Here is a 17,501-nt window from a genome sequence, read left to right on the forward strand (position 1 = left end):
TCAAGTATGGACATCACAATATGGCAACTAATTACATAACAATTAATTATGTAATAATTATGACATAATGAAATTATCACAATTTGAAAGATTAATCCTTCTTCTTTCTTTTGGTACCTCATTTATAAAATTTAAAGAAAGATGAGAGGAGCTACATCAGTTTAAAGATGTCTGATTGGGGATGAAAAATCTTTGTATTGTGCTACCTTAATTGGTAATTTTAAGGAAAGTTTGCAGTTTCCGGTTATTATCTTGTGTATTATTATAGAGTGATAAACTGTAATCAGCAATAATGTTCAGCAAAGTAAGAGTCTTAAGTCAACATTACCAAAACTGTCAATTAACCCCATAAGGAGACATTGCCCTTTATAGCAGTTACGACATCCAAAACACCTTTATTTCAATTGGAAGCTGCAGTCTAAATCTCCTTTATCCAGTTCAAACCACGGTAGAAAAAACCCATATAAAGTATAACCAAAGTGTTCTGGTCTTACAAATGCATGAAATATTTGAAACTGATAGCAAAAAAAAAAAAAAAAAACTTTTCTCTACTTCATGTTACACTTGATTGTTTTAAATCTATTTTTTTTTTTAAATTCGATTGTAAATTTTGTTCTATTGACAGCCGGAACAATTTATCCTTCTTCCATTTTGACAAAATAATCGAAATTCACTATTGGTATCTGAAATACAGATTGAGTATGTTCATAACGTAGTTTCACTAAAAAGACATAAAAACCTTCTCATCTGATTTTTGGAGAATAAATTAATTCAAACAAACCAATAGTTATTTTCTTTGCAAGATATTGTGTTTTTTTCCACTTTTGTCATATGTATCTCAATGATATCCTCCTACAAATTGCCTGAAACTCAACAGGCAATTTGTGGATTTTTTTCTCAAAATTTCAGTCATTTTACATAATGCCTGTCAAGATTATGCATTTTCTAAATTGCTTGAAAATTCAGTCCTTTTACAAAATGCCTAAATTTAGAAAATGCTTTTAACATATATATATTTGAAGTTGTTCAAAAGAATAATATTAAGAGTCTGTAAAATATAGAATGAAAAGGGGGATATGTCAAAGAGACAACAACCTGATCACAGGCGAAGGCCACCAATGGGTCTGCAAGGTAGCGAGAAAATCCTATACCGGAAGCAGTGCCCCAGCTGGCCCCTACTTAAAATGTGCACTAGTTCAGTGTAAATGGTACATGTAGTGCAATATACAAATTCCAATATTTTTCAACGACTAACCATTTTGATTTAATAAGTGAAACAAACACGGGATGGAATGGAAAGTCCTATCTTAAGATATGTTTTGGAGCCTTCTTAATGATTCAAATATAAGTTTACTCAAAAAGACATACGTATACTGTACATAGATACCGGATTAATGCTTATTGTACTACGACGTATTTGTCTAAATTTTATAGGTCTTTCTTGTTTGTTTTGTAAGAATGAGGTAAACATAACAAACTGTTTAGGCTCCACAGCAGTATGTGATGACTCTTCAGAGGTATGTATTATTAAAACAAATAATCACTTAGAAATGAATAATTTTTAATACTATAACTCTTTACAATCACATTATATACCCGTACCAATTCTATATACTAGTATATGTTCATTGTTGTTTGTCTTTAATTGCTCATTGGTTAATTCGGAGGAGTCAGATTTGGTTGTATCTATAGCTTTTCTTTGCTACATTATAAAAAATGGGGAAACTCTATTTGAAAATATACAATTTTAACAACATCAATAAAACGAAATTACATCTTCAATGCAACGAAGAGTAAAAGGAATTCTAAAACGAATTTGCCTCTTTGAATTGTGATTTAATTATTATTTTTTTCAAACTTTTTGGCTCATTTTTCAAAAACGGAAGCAGTATGAGGAATTTTGACAAGGTTAATTCTCATGAACAAAATAATAGACAGTCAGAATTTTTAACAGTTACAATAACTATAACAATAAGATCTACAGGTACAGTATGTCAACTTTGTAGAAATCGTGAAACGACCCCTTATACATGTAGGAGTTATAATATTTACATGACGATTTTTACAGTTTTTTTGATTTTATAGAGAGAATCTTTTGAGAGTAAAAATGTTCAACGTTAAAATATCTACGAATAAGTCAACATAAACGAACCGTCAATTGAACCCTTACAGGAGTTATTGCCCATGAAAGACTAGTTTTACTCATGTTTTAGTTTTATCATTGCAAAAACTATTGTTAAAAGCATAAGTGTTCAGCAATTGCATAGTTTAATGTACAAATAACATAAGTAAGTCATTATACCGATATTGACAGTTAACCAAGAGTTATTCTCCGTTTTGTTTGGATTTTTTGTCAAAAACTATAAAATGTTGGAGCATAGAATTAATAATTAAAAATTATCAGGTGTATTCCCATTAAATGATATTACTTTTTATAGAAAACTTTGACTGACAGAAACAAACGTTTTAATTAACTTTAGAAGGTAAAAACGATCATCTGTACAAGATCTGCTAGAAAACGCAACAAAATAAGATCTACAAATACCAGTAAGCAAACATAACTGATTGCATAAGAGGAAAGACTAAATATCAAAATGGCAGATTTCTAAGTGTGAGATGCAGTCTGTTTGGGTCCACTTTTTATAAAATCGACACGACTATTTATCTGTCATCTTACACTTACAATTTACATGAAAACATATCACAAGATAAATAATTCTGACTTTTGAATATTCGGAACTATATATATTTTTGCTGAACTAGTACACATTTTTGTTTAAAAGGGCTCAGCTAAAGCCAGCCTCCTGTTGCGGGATTTTTTCGCTGTGTTGAATACTTATTTGTGCCCTTTGGGCTATTGTTTGCTCTTTGGTCGGGTTATCGTCTTTGACATATTCCCCATTTCTATTCTCAATTTTATTAATAGGTTACGCTATTTTTTACTATTTACTCGTTAATTATTCTATATTGAAATTTTTATAATAAATGGCATGTAACATTAAAGCAGAAAACACTAGTAGATATAGTACTGATGAGTTTGGTAATATGTTCTTGTTTTATACCAGATGTGCTTCCTTGATAGACACGTGAAAGAAGATTTAACAGCCGTCTTTACAGCTGGTTGTAGATCTAAACAGGTAAATTAAACAAAGAGGTTTGTTGACATTTATAAATCAAATTTTTTGAAATACTTGCCTTAAAATGCAAATTGCTGTATCGTAAAATTTCAACTCATAAATGTTCATTTTTTAGATTTAAACATTTTGTAACTGATAACTATTATTTCGTCCTCCTTTAAGCTAGACATTGAAGTGATTTTAAAATGATACTAATGAGTTCTCCATTTTTTATAGTTTATTAGGAAACATTAGAAAAGCACGTACCACTGGCGGATCTATGAGGGACCCGCTCCAGTCACGCGTCAGTGATTCCCTATATAAGCAACCAATTCCCCCCCCCCCGCCCCCCGCTTAAATCCGCCTCTGCGTACACTTATCCTCTATGTTTGACTTTTGTAGATATGCCATATAATCGCAGCTGGAGGCAGAAAAAGAGATTCACTGGTAACCTGTGCGCAATGTTGTGATTCTCCAAGACCTAACCAAAATGTACCACCATGTAATGCATACTTGTGTAACCAAAGTGAGATGATTTACTTTTTCATATTTTAATATATTATGATTTAAAAAGTAGACCGCATTAGATGAAGTCTAGGTAGTTTAGTTATAGCTATTAAATATTCTGTTTACATCTAGCTTGTGAATTCATTCTCAACTCGTGGCGAGGCAGGGGCGGATCCAGCCTTTTAAAAAAGGGGGCGGGTTCCCAACCCAGGATAAAGGGGGGGGGGGTTGTGTTCCAACCATAAATGCATTGATCGCGCAAGACAAAAAGCGGGTTCAAACCCCCGGAGAGAGGTGTATTCGATCTGAATTTACAATGATTGCAAGTATTTCTATAGATTGTACTCTCAAAGAACTACAGTTTAACTCTAATATAAATTGCCCATACTCAAGAGTACCGAAAGTGGGGTTAAAAATTAACAAACAAAGGAACAGTATAAACAATAAGCATTAACTAATGCAACATTAAAAGGAGTCTCAGATCTTTATTCTCTTCACTTTAATATGTTTAAATTTGAACATAATTAGCTGGAATAATTGAATAGAATTCGAAACAATAATAGTCTGTTTTATTTCACTTTAAAATTTGAAAATTTATTTAAAGTGGTCCTGTCGTTTCATTATCTAGTCTTACATATCTCTCAAGGCTATATCTTTATAGTATCATAGATCAACATTCCATTTCGTTTTACTTGCAGATTACTAGAAACGTGTCTACATAAACGCGGGTTTAGTGAAAACAAACAAAATGAATTTGAAACTACAGAATGCAGTGGTTTCAAAGTCATGACCTATATTTGGGTATCGGACACTAAACCATTCATCGACTAAATTTTGTTAAAAAAATATTGTCTAATTGATGTATCTGTTTATTCTTTGAATTAGTTTTAATCATACTGCTTAGCCTCTGTTGCTTATTAAGTCCATCATTGTCTTACACATCGATTGGATGTTCAGTCTCCGCACTGTGACAGATTATGGTACCTCAAATTAAGAAAGTTGTTGGTAAATTTGGCACTTTGCCATATTTTACAGATGACAGCACTTTTATGAAAACATGTTTTGTTAATAATTCAAGATCTGCGACTGTTAGTCTTATTCAAACTAAGTTGTTTCTAATCATTTGTATGGTCGGGATCTAGAACAGTGCAGAAGAAAACACATTTTCAAATGAATGAGAAGAAAAACATATGCCTGTGCGAGTAAAATGCAACTGTTACAATTTGTACAAACTTTAATGCATCTCATTTAGTTTGAGTCACATATCGACAAATAACAAACTCGATTGATCCTTTTTATGTGAATCATAATAGATAGATCTATTTTGTTGCTTAAGTCCAGTGGCAAATATAACATGCATTTTAGGTTAAAATGTTAATCCACTTTGCTAAGTACAAGACCGACACATTGAGTTTTTCTTTACAATACAAGTCTGTAGAAAGATAAGTAACCCTACCCCGACTCGTGATTCTTCTCTTACCAACAAGTCGTTCAGCTGGAACAGATCTTAATTAGTATGGGGATCCATATTGGTAATATAGGAATTACTGTTGTAAAAACGTCTAAAGACGAGATATAGGGCGAATGGTTAAATGAAGTTGATGTGCTCTAGTAATCTATAGTGCATTTTGATTCTGTCCACCTATTAAATATGAATAAATATATATATATAATTAAGATCCATTTTGTTACATCTTGTGATCAATTTTATTTGGCAATCGCCAATGGCAGTCAGCAGGGTTAAAGAACATCAGTTGTTCGACCTGTTAGTCAAATGCGTTTTGTTTAAATATACTTTTTCACTTTTTTGGTCTTTTGGAAAATGTTGTTTGTGCTGTTTTTAGACCCTTCTACAACGAAATTTGTTTTACATGCACACGTATAAAAATTGCGGTTATTATCCAACGCAATCATAGGTTGGAACGTAGTTTTCAATTTAGACTCGTTTACATACAAATTTTTGAATTTTTTGAAATACTAAGGCTTTTCTACCCCAGGCATAGATTACCTTAGCTGTATTTGGCAAAACTTTTAGGAATTTTGGTCCTCAATGCTCTTTAACTTCGTACTTTATTTGGCCTTTTTAACTTTTTTGGATTCGAGCGTCACTGATGAGTCTTTTGTAGACGAAACGCGCGTCTGGCGTATACTAAATTTAGTTCTGGTATCTATGATGAGTTTATTTATATATTATATGTTACAGTGAATTTGTATAATCAGTGATTCTGTAGAATTCCTGAAACTTTCAGGGATTGTGTAGAATCACTGGCTAGTTTAGGGATTATATATAATCGCTGAAATTTTCAGGGATTATGTATAATCACTAGAAAAATCGTCAGGGATTATACATAATAACTGAAATGAAGAAATAGTTTTATTTATAATGAAAATGAATAAAAGTCAAATAATGTATTCTATAAAATTATATTAAAACATCATTATAAACATAACTTGTAAAATGTTTTACAACAATATATCAAAAATATAAATCAATTGCTTTAAAAAAGCAATTGTAGGCGGTCTTTCCCCCTTTAAAATTAATTGAATTTGGGGGGGGTTTGTTTGTTTGTTTGTTTGTTTGTTTCTGTATGGGGTCTATATTATTGTTACCGGAGAAGTTTCATGTTTAGTTTGGAAAGTTTTTCTTTTATTTTAGGTACTTGACACGGGTTTATAATAACGAAAAGTTAGTCTTTTTATTTCTTTTTAGGTGGGGACTTTGAACAGACAACATGTATAGAGACGGAATAAACACAATGTAATTTCTTTTGTCATTGTAGGAAATTGACATTTGGATCACAGTTCACGGGCAGTGCATGTTTTGGATTTAATTGATCCGGTGTAACTTTAAAACACATTTATTGATTATTTTCTGATATTGTACATTTTTCAGCACCTGTTTGTAACACAGATTAGTATTTCAATCTCGGAGCGGACATTTTATTGTAGGTTTTTACTGAGATTTACGGACCTTGCAAGCGATTTTTACGGCATTGCCATTTCTTTTCTCTAGGAAAAGCTTTGAGAGATATCTGCACCAAGTTTTTTTATAAACTTTAAGTACATGTATGCCCTGCTGACTGCAAATTTTGAGGTCGATTGTACTTGTAGTTTCAGAGTACATGTTGATTTTTTTTCAGAAGTGACGCAAGAACAATATTAAATTTCAATTTTTCATGAAACATGATTGATTGATCATGATCATGATTGATTGATTACTTGATTGATTGATTGATTGATTGATTGATTGATTGATTAGTTGGTTGGTTGGTTGGTTGATTAAACACGTTGGATAGGGTCAATTGAAACAGCGAAAAGGAAACAAAGAAGATCTTGGACCGTATATTAAACACATATGAGACGGATACATGATTGATTGATCATGATCATGATTGATTGATTGATTGATTGATTGATTGATTGATTGATTGATTGATTGATTGATTGATTAGTTGGTTGGTTGGTTGGTTAAACACGTTGGATAGGGTCAGTTGAAACAGCGAAAAAGAAACAAAGAAGATCTTGGACCGTATAATAAACACATGAGACAGATACATGATTGATTGATTGATTGATTGATTGATTGATCATGATCATGATTGATTGATTGATTGATTGATTGATTGATTAGTTGGTTGGTTGTTTGGTCAAACACGTTGGATAGGGTCAGTTGAAACAGCGAAAAAGAAACAAAGAAGATCTTGAACCCTATGATAAACACACGAGACGGAAACGTGATTGATTGATTGATCATGATAATTATTGGTTGATTGATCATGATCATGATTGATTGATTGATTGATTGGTTGGTTGGTTGGTTGGTTGGCAGGCAAACACACATAAAACTCTTCAAGTAGTGCCCCAAATCACATATGTACATGACCTTGACCTTTGACCTTGTGACCTTTGTCAAGGTCATTTCTTCACAATGTCATTGCAGAAGACCCTATGGGTCAAGGTCATTTTGTTTAAGAGTTTTGTCTAATAATGGCTTTATATAAACCATCAATGGGGATTATGTCCCTTACACAATGGTAAAACCAATATAGTCATAATGTAACAAAGTTGCCCCTTGAAGTCCTTAACATTTTTCACTGCTTAAATTTTCTGTATCTATAACCATTTAGGAATTATAGGGAAATCAAAGACATATGAAAATCTCAAATATGACCTTGACCTTTGACCTTGACCTAATTTTCATTTTTTTGGACCAAGGACCTCAAATCAAAAGATCCTAGGTCTCTAGCACTTATGGTTTACAAGATAGAAATGCATATCACTTATAACAAATGCATAAGGGGAAATAACTCTCATATGGAGCGTTCATATCGCTTCGGTCAAAATAGGACAAATCATGCGAAGGATATAACGAGTAATTTTGTAAAATAAATTTGTCATAATATTTTACGGTTGCGAAGGAGTTGCGCTAACAAGGAAAACAGTGTTTGGGGAGATAACTCCTACAAAGAAAAGTATTCGTTTACGCAGGGTAAATTTCAAAAGCGCATAAACTGTTCGATATCATATACCAAATATCTAAGCGACATATTGCGAAACAAATGTTTATCGCAAGAACAAAATTAGGCGGAAGAAAAAAAAAAATAATCAGAACAAATACAATAGGCTTTCCACAGAAAAGTGGAAAGACCTAAAAAAAAAAATAATCAGAACAAATACAATAGGCTTTCCACAGAAAAGTGGAAAGACCTAATGATATGCTGGTTTTATCACAATATCCACATTAAAAAAAAAACATTTTCCTTCACATAACGAATCAGATTTTACGACACGCCTAAGAGAAATAAAATTAAGTGTTTAGTAAAAAAAAAAACGCCTGAAGGTATGCCCCAAAATAAGGGAATTAGCAACCTCGAACTGGTTCGAGCAAAATACCATGTTTTGTGGCCAGGCAATATTCTTTTTCTGACTTTTTGTGAACAATTGCCATTATGGTTTTTGGGTTTCCCTATCCTTTTTTACCCTGTGGAATTGCTTTGAGAATATTACACATTATTTTGGGGGATACCTTCAGGTGTTTCATGAATGTGATCTACCGAATTAGACTATTTATCGGATTTGTTATCACATAACCAACACGACGGGTGCCACATGTGGAGCAGGATCTGCTTACCCTTCCGGAGCACCTGAGATCACCCCTAGTTTTTGGTGGGGTTCGTGTTGATTATTCTTTAGTTTTTATGTTGTTTCATGTGTACTATTGTTTGTCTGTTTGTCTTTTTTAATTTTTAGCCATGGCGTTGTCAGTTTATTTTCGATTTATGAGTTTGACTGTCCCTTTGGTATCTTTCGTCCTTCTTTTACACCAAATGCTAGTTTTGTTCTATTTGTCAATCATTAGTTCTGTTTGTTTTTCTACAGATACATGTCTAAATATGCGTATATTCTCTCAGTATGAATTTCTTGTTTATTTGAACAAAAACAAACAAGAAAAAAAAAAACAACCCACAAAACAGATGTTGCATAGTCTTCTTCACTATTTGTATACATGTACCACAAATAACATGCCTTGTGGATTTACAAATAGAACATGAACATGAATAAAATTGAGAATGGAAATGGGGAATGTGTCAAAGAGACAACAACCCGACCATAGAAAAAAAACAACAGCAGAAGGTCACCAACAGGTCTTCAATGTAGCGAGAAATTCCCGCACCCGGAGGCGTCCTTGAGCTGGCCCCTAAACTAATATATATACTAGTTCAGTGATAATGAACACCATACTAATATCTAAATTGTACACAAGAAACTAAAATTAAAATAATACAAGACTAACAAAGGCCAGAGGCTCCTGACTTGGGACAGGCGCAAAAATGCGGCGGGGTTAAACATGTTTGTGAGATCTCAACCCTCCCCCTATACCTCTAGCCAATGTAGAAAAGTAAACGCATAACAATACGCACATTAAAATTCAGTTCAAGAGAAGTCCGAGTCTGATGTCAGAAGATGTAACCAAAGAAAATAAACAAAATGACAATAATACATAAATAATAACAGACTACTAGCAGTTAACTGACATGCCAGCTCCAGACTTCAATTAAACTGACTGAAAGATTATGATTTCATCATATGAACATCAGGTACAATCCTTCCCGTTAGGGGTTTAGTATCATACCATCATAACATATATGACAAGAACATAACCCGTGTCATGAATATCCATTTGACGCAAAGTAAAGTTTTTGTTCTAAAGGGAATGTCGATATTATTAATTTTGAAGTCTTTAACTTTATCTCGAAACCCTGTGTTTATATCTGTAACATCATTCTCTGTGTTTAAAAGCAAGAGTGTTTCATCTGGCAAGAAAAATCTTAATTTGTCTATATTATTATTATTTTTAACAAACAAAGGATCCTTAAATTATTGATAATCCCTGATATCATATCAGGGAATTTGTAGAATAATCATTAAAATGTTCAGTGATTATGTAAAATCACTGGTCATTTTCAGGGATTATATATAATTACTAATGATTTAGTGATTCTACATAATTCCTGATTTTACAAATTCACTTCAAATTATATATATATTACAAAAGAGTACGTGACCTTTCTGAAATGGGACATGATCATTTTCAAAATACGACTTTGTAATTTTTCCCCTTCACTTGACTAAGAATCGTTTCTTTGATCATGGTTATGATGAAAATATAATTGCAAATAAACCTACCTCTGACAAATAAAATCATATTCATAACAGTGTAGTCACAGCCATTGATTGACGACCTAAGTTCTCCTATTGACTGGGACAGATAAGGTGAACGTTTGTATATAAAGACCACTGCTCCAAGTGAAGTCAAACCGATACTCCTTGAGCCGATTTATGTAATTCCATTGCCGTCAGTCGGCACTAGAAGCGACGAAGCAGCGCATCTATTTTGGACGGACAAATATCCACTTTTTGATATGGGACGAGCTCTGACGTCCAACGGCCCCAGCTTGTCTGGCAAAACAGCCGTTGGACGTCAGAGTAATCTCGAACTAAAGTTGACACACAACAGTACCCTTAGGGTGTTATTTGATCTTATTTCAATATAAATCATGATCTATCAAACAGATCCCAGTGTACCAAGTGTTCATAATGAGTGTGGACAGTGTGACAGAGTTGAATATCCTACACTTTGCCAGACTTTTGCAGCATGTCGAACTGATGAGGTAAATGTAAAAACATCAGTTTAGATGAAAATAAAAACCGCACTACTTTTTTTCATTAATTGTAATTAAAAATAATATTCGATTCGCATATTGAACATCAGTAAACTTATGTTTTACTTTAATAAAAAAAAAATGAAGATTGAATACGGACAATCAATATCAATTGTGTAATGACTTAATATAATTATATTTTAATTTAACTTGTATCAGTTCTTACAAAGATCGTGTTCAACCGAGATTAATAATTTTAACCAACATTTTTAAAGAATCATCATTGTTTCTGGATTTATTATACATCATCATGTGCCTTCTCAGTACGTATCAAGAAATTTAAACACTTTCATCATTAAGTTTTTAAATGAAATGACTAAAAACGCAAGAGAACTCCAAAGTTTGAGTTTAGATAAAGGGTATAAGATACTGTAACTGACATTGAGAAGGACAGTTACTTTTAATTTCTTGTGACTATTTAAAAAAGAAGATGTGGTATGATTGCCAATGAGACAACTATCCACAAAAGACCAAAATGACACAGACATTAACAACTATAGGTCACCGTACGGCCTTCAACAATGAGCAAAGCCCATACCGCATAGTCAGCTATAAAAGGCCCCGATAAGACAATGTAAAACAATTCAAACGAGAAAACTAACGGCATTTATGTAAAAAAAAATGAACGAAAAACAAATATGTAACACATAAACAAACGACAACCACTGAATTACAGGCTCCTGACTTGGGACAGGCACATACATAAATAATGTGGCGGGGTTAAACATGTTGACTGTTTATTTGACAGTTGATCTGATGTTTTTTCGTTGTATATGTAAATCAAGTTCGGAACAATTCAAGTGCAAAAGATCGTTTTATTGTTAATTAAAATTCGGTCTTATTGCATTAACAAAATATGTCGTATAATTCATGATTATGTCATCTTTTTCTGTTGTTTTTTTCTGCACTTTGTTTAATGGCTTCAGTTCTGAAGCTTACCAATAGCTCGGCTGTATTTATGGGAAATATTTAAGAATGGCGTTTGCACACATGGGAAGCATATGGTCAGAACCCCAAACATTTATAATTGTCTATAAGTGAAAGTCATGTTTTGTAACAAAATAATTTAATTGTATATTACAGGTGTGCCAACTGAAAGAATTTTTCTATCGAAACCAAGTATATTTTCAACTTCGATGTAGACAGAAATCTGTAAGTTTGCAAGGACTTTTATGTGTAAATGCATGTATTCAAAAGATCTGCAATGCAGGTTTCATATATATACATATCACTAAATCATGTTACTATAAATAAAAAGTGTAAACATTTAGATATACTATAATAAACAAACAAAGATAAAAACTGACCGAATCGCTTTACTTTTAAGTTGACAGGGTTTTCTCCACATTTATGCTTGCAATACCTGACACGCAATTACAATAAAAATCAATTTAAACATGAAAACCAACGGTCTATTATCTATTTAAAAAACATATGAGAAACGAGACACAAATGAACCACACACCCACACAAGACCACAACTGAATAAAAGACTCCTCACTTCGGACATAAAACGCAGCGGGTTTAATCGTTTTAACTTGGATGACACTTACTTTTCGACGAGATGATGCTTGCACAAGAGGAGAAACTCACCCCGTTATCTTACTCCTCCACTCACTTCTTATTATATGTGTATACAAATAAGTGCGCATTTTATATATGCAGAGAATGAATTGATTATTTCTGTAAAATTCAAGAAAGTTTTATCTATGACTGATTGAAAAGCATTACCGACTTCTGAAAGCCCATAGTTGTATGGATGTAGTAAATTATAATATGACTCTTGCAGTAAAAATATACTGGACCGGAACATGAAAAATTCAACGAGTCACAATAACTGTTTATTTGGCCATTTTAATTTTTTGGATTCGAGCGTCACTGATGAGTCTTTTGTAGACGAAACGCGCGTCTGGCGTACATACAAAATTTAGTCCTTGTATCTATGATGAATTTATTAATATTAGTGAGGAAAAGCGTTACTTTTTTAAGGTAGAATTCGCCAATAAAGGTTTAGATGCTGTAAATATTGGCAATATTTTTCATCAAAAATCTGTACAAAAAACTATACCTGATTACTTCAAAAATAAAGCTACACCTGTTATTTCTTATATTTACACTAAGTCTATTGCATCAAAGATTTTCAACCACAAGAGAGTTTTAGAGGATTTTAACCTCAAAGATACAAAATCCAAGCCTCCGGATTGCTCATGTGCATCTTCTCAATACAATTATAGTCCAGCTGGTCATATTATTACTGGTGACCTTGGTATTGTTACCAATAAACAACTAAGAGAGTTGCTAGCCAAGGGACCAAAGTATAGAATCCCCCAGCCCATCAACTGGAAAAAGAATTTCAAGTTACTGATGGATGCAGTTGAGGACTATGCAAGAAAATGGATAAAGCGCGAACCAGACGAACCCGAACTGGACACTTTGTCTGAATGGATCAAAGCTATTCGATCATGCATTCAGAGGCGCATACAAAAACTAAGATGTAATATGAGTACAAGAGTTTCTAACCCTTTCAAGAATCCGGAGGTTGTGGATGCTTTATCCTCTTTGCATGACAAATATGTCGTTGTTCCGGCAGATAAAGCCTCCAATAATATTGTCTTCATATGTAAAAAACATTATTTGCAATGTCTCACTACAGAGCTTGGAATTGATCAAACTACTGGTAATCCTACATATTCTTTAACATCATTTACCAAGGATGAAATTTTACAAAATCATAAATCTGTCCTTCTTTCTTTTGGTATCAACATCAAAGAAAACGAAGAAAACTTGCCCTCATTATACTGGATACCTAAATTACACAAAACTCCATATAAAGAACGATACATAGCTGGGTCTTCAAAATGTTCGACTAAACATCTTTCTAAAGTATTGACTACTATTCTTTCTACAGTTAAAGATGGGCTTCAAAAATATTGTGAGGAGATATATTCTACCAGTGGTGTTAACCAGATGTGGATTCTCAAAAATTCGAAAGATCTACTGCTTAACCTTCGATCACAATCTTTGCAATTTTGCAGCAACATAAAAACTTTTGATTTTTCTACGCTATATACTACTATTCCCCATGCTCAGTTGAAAGATCGACTTCACCAACTCATAAAACAGAGCTTTTTCTATAAAAATGGGAATCGTAGATACAAATTTCTTGTTTTGGGATACAATACTTCATATTTTGTGAAGAATCACACTGAATCTTCCAGAAAATATACTGAAGATGATATTATTAAAATGCTGGACTTTTTGATCGACAATATATTTGTTGAGTTTGGAGGATTTATATTTCAACAGACAGTCGGTATTCCAATGGGTACTAATTGTGCACCCCTGCTGGCTGATTTGTTTTTGTATTCGTATGAAGCAGAATTTATTCAGAACCTTCTAAAAGACAAAAAGAAAAAGCACCTTGCGAAATTCTTTAATTTTACTTTTCGATATATTGATGATGTTTTATCGTTGAACAACCCATACTTCAGCCAATACTTACATCTCATATATCCCAGTGAACTTGAAATTAAGGATACTACTGATACTAGAAGGACTGCTTCATACCTTGATCTTTTCCTCAATATTGACGTAGATGGACGACTTCACACAAAAATCTATGATAAACGGGACGATTTCAACTTCCCAATTATCAATTTCCCATTTCTCAGCAGTAACATACCCTCTGCCCCTTCGTATGGTGTTTACATATCACAATTGATACGTTATTCACGTGCTTGTTCACACTATACGGACTTCATATACAGGAGTGTGCTCCTTACGCAGAAACTGCTCCAACAAAGTTATGAGGAGGACAGATTAAAATTGACACTCCGTAAATTTTATGGACACCATCACGAATTGGTTGATCCATATAATGTCTCTTTAACCAAACTAGCTAAGGACATTTTTACCACATGGTAGATTGTGGTTTGTCATTATGTCGTCTAATCTTTTAATTACCAAACGTGACTTATTCCCGATTGTGACCGTTTTGCTGAATGTGAATTCGCATTACTATAAGACGTGTTTCTGTACTTGTTTATCCCAAATTCATGTATTTAGTTTACATGTTTAATGTTATATTTGTAATTCTCATCAGATTTTGTCAAATGTGTTGACGTCTTCTTATTATATATTTAGGTATGACGTATAGAAAAATTAACCACCTCCTCTTTATTAATTATATTAAATTTTGTACGATTATTTACGTTTGAAGTTGGATTCATAACAAACTGGACATATATATATTACAGTTAATTGCTATTAATAAGTATTGCAATATGCATTTTGTTTAAATGAATTATCAGTATTTAGTTCTAAATCAATCCTAATTCTATCTCATTTTTGAATGATAGTTTTTCATATGTGACGTCATGCTGTTTCTAAATTTCATAAATTCAAATGTGGCATAACGTTTCTGCCTTTTCGCCATCGTATGTGACGTCACAATTTTTTTAATTACGTTGACGCTTGGACTGATTCGGATGTGTGTCTATTTTGTGATAAACTTGGGTTTAGTTTTCTGTAATTAGTTAATATTTCAGTTTCATTATGTATATCTCTTTCATATTCATTTGTTAACATTTACTGTTTGCAATAGCATTAAGTATTCTATATAATAAGGATGTTCTTATCCCGTGCATAAAAACAATGCCGTATTTGTCAAAACCTTTTCAACTTTTAATCTTCAGTGCTGTACAACTTTGTACCTTTTTCACGTTCGATTTTTTATATATAGGCGTTATGTATTCAGGTTTAGTTTTCTGTAATTAGTTAATACTTTAGTTTCTTTGTGTATATCTCTTTCATATTCATTTGATAAAATTTACTGTTTGCAATAGCATGAATTGTTCTATATAATAAGAATGTTCTTATCCCGGGCATAAAAACAATGCCGTATTTTGCGAAACCTTTTCAACTTTTGATCTTCAGTGCTGTACAACTTTGTACTTTTTTCACTTTCGATCTTTTATATCTGGGCGTCACTGGTGAGTCTTGTGTGGACAAGGCGCGTTTTTGGCGTATTGAATTTTAAACCTGATGCTTTTTGTTATCTATTAATCATGTTTTTCTGTGTCTAATATGTTCTCCTATTTATTTGTATTGTAGTCCTGTAATATTATGTTGTCATTTCAATGTTATATTTAACTTTGCCATTAAAGTGCGAGGTTTGGCATGCCTTAAAACCAGGTTCAACCCACCACTTTTATTCCCCTTTAAAAGTGTCCTGTACCAAGTCAGGAAGATGGTCATTGTTATATATTGTTCGTTTCTCTTTGTGTTGCATTTTAACGTTGAGTCGTTTGTGTTTTCTCTTATTTTTGAGATATTGAGATAAGACGTGGCACGGTACTTGTCTATCCCAAATTCATGTATTTGGTTTTCATGTTACATTTGTTATTCTCGTGGTGTTTTGTCTGATGATTGGTCTGTTTCTGTGTGTGTTGCGTTTCGATGTTGTGTCGTTGTTCTCCTCTTATATTTAATGCGTTTCGCTCGGTTTTGGTTTGTTACCCCGATTTTGTTTTTTGTCCATGGATTTATGAGTTTTGAACAGCGGTATACTACTGTTGCCTTTATTTAATAGCAAAATCCTACGTTACACAGAAAGAACATGTTTGTACATTTTCAATGTAAATGAATGTGTAGTTCCTTGACATACATTAAACAAGATTTAGAATAGTCTTTGTATATAAAATATAGGCAAACACTTTGGAAGTACATCGTAAAGTCAGTTGCAGCTTCAAACAATTGAATTGATATGTATTGCGACATGATATTTTTGTTGAAAAATCAAATGGTCATCTATTTTCCCTTTTCAATGGATGGCAGTGTCAATTGAAACGTAAGTAAATTGATTTCTTTTATATTTAAAAACAATAATAAACTGATGAAATGCTATATTCCGTTTTAGTTATGTGATGCTGACCTCAAAGCTCTCTATTGTTAAGCATTAGCGTGTTTAGAGCGCCTACTATTGATGAATACGTTAACGAGGAAAGGACGACAGAATGTGAGACTACAATAAAATGTTAAAATATTTGTTGCTACTTTTTTGCATCTTTAATTCAATTGTGAATACTGACAACTGATACATCAAGCTTGTGACCTTACCATGACAAAATCTTTGGTTAATAGATATAGGATGATGTGGTATGAGTGTCAATGAGAGAACTCTCAATCCAAGTAACAATTGATAAAAGTAAACCATTATAGGTCAAGGTACGGCCTTCAACACGAAGCAGTTTATATCATGTAAGTTTTATCATTAAGTAATCCGTTTCTCTAACGTGAGTGGAGTACTCAAGCATAAACGCTACTATTTATGGCATTTAATGTACACATGTAAAATCGTGCAAATAGTAAATTGTTGAACAATTCATTTTATCGTTAATTCTGATATTGATGCTTTTTTTTACGTAGTGCATATTTATTGCAACCCTTTTCACTCGTAATTTTACATTTTTTTTCTTTTCAGATCAAACGTGTTATGACAAAGCCATATGTGGATAACCAGTGGATGTTTCCAAATGCTACAAAAGATAATAAAATAAACTCATTTAAGATACCAGGCTCTTTCTAATATACGAGAGACAGGCTTTTCGTATACAAAAAAAAGGTAAAATCACAACAAATACTGAACTCCGAGGAA

The 17,501-nt window shown here is 32.8% G+C and overlaps 1 protein-coding gene across 1 annotated transcript; it reads left to right on the forward strand.

Annotated features, from left to right (window-relative positions):
• Positions 1 to 1,439: 1,439 nt before the first annotated feature.
• On the forward strand, positions 1,440 to 17,168 carry LOC139490308 (uncharacterized). Its single transcript, XM_071277141.1, has 6 exons — positions 1,440 to 1,517; positions 3,066 to 3,137; positions 3,519 to 3,642; positions 10,698 to 10,795; positions 11,930 to 11,998; positions 16,764 to 17,168. Exons 2-6 carry the CDS (start codon positions 3,066 to 3,068, stop codon positions 16,797 to 16,799), a joined length of 399 nt encoding a protein of 132 aa, XP_071133242.1. The 5' UTR covers positions 1,440 to 1,517; the 3' UTR covers positions 16,800 to 17,168.
• Positions 17,169 to 17,501: the final 333 nt, after the last annotated feature.

This window comes from Mytilus edulis, chromosome 9 (assembly GCF_963676685.1).
Source record: "Mytilus edulis chromosome 9, xbMytEdul2.2, whole genome shotgun sequence".
NCBI lineage: Eukaryota > Metazoa > Mollusca > Bivalvia > Mytilida > Mytilidae > Mytilus > Mytilus edulis.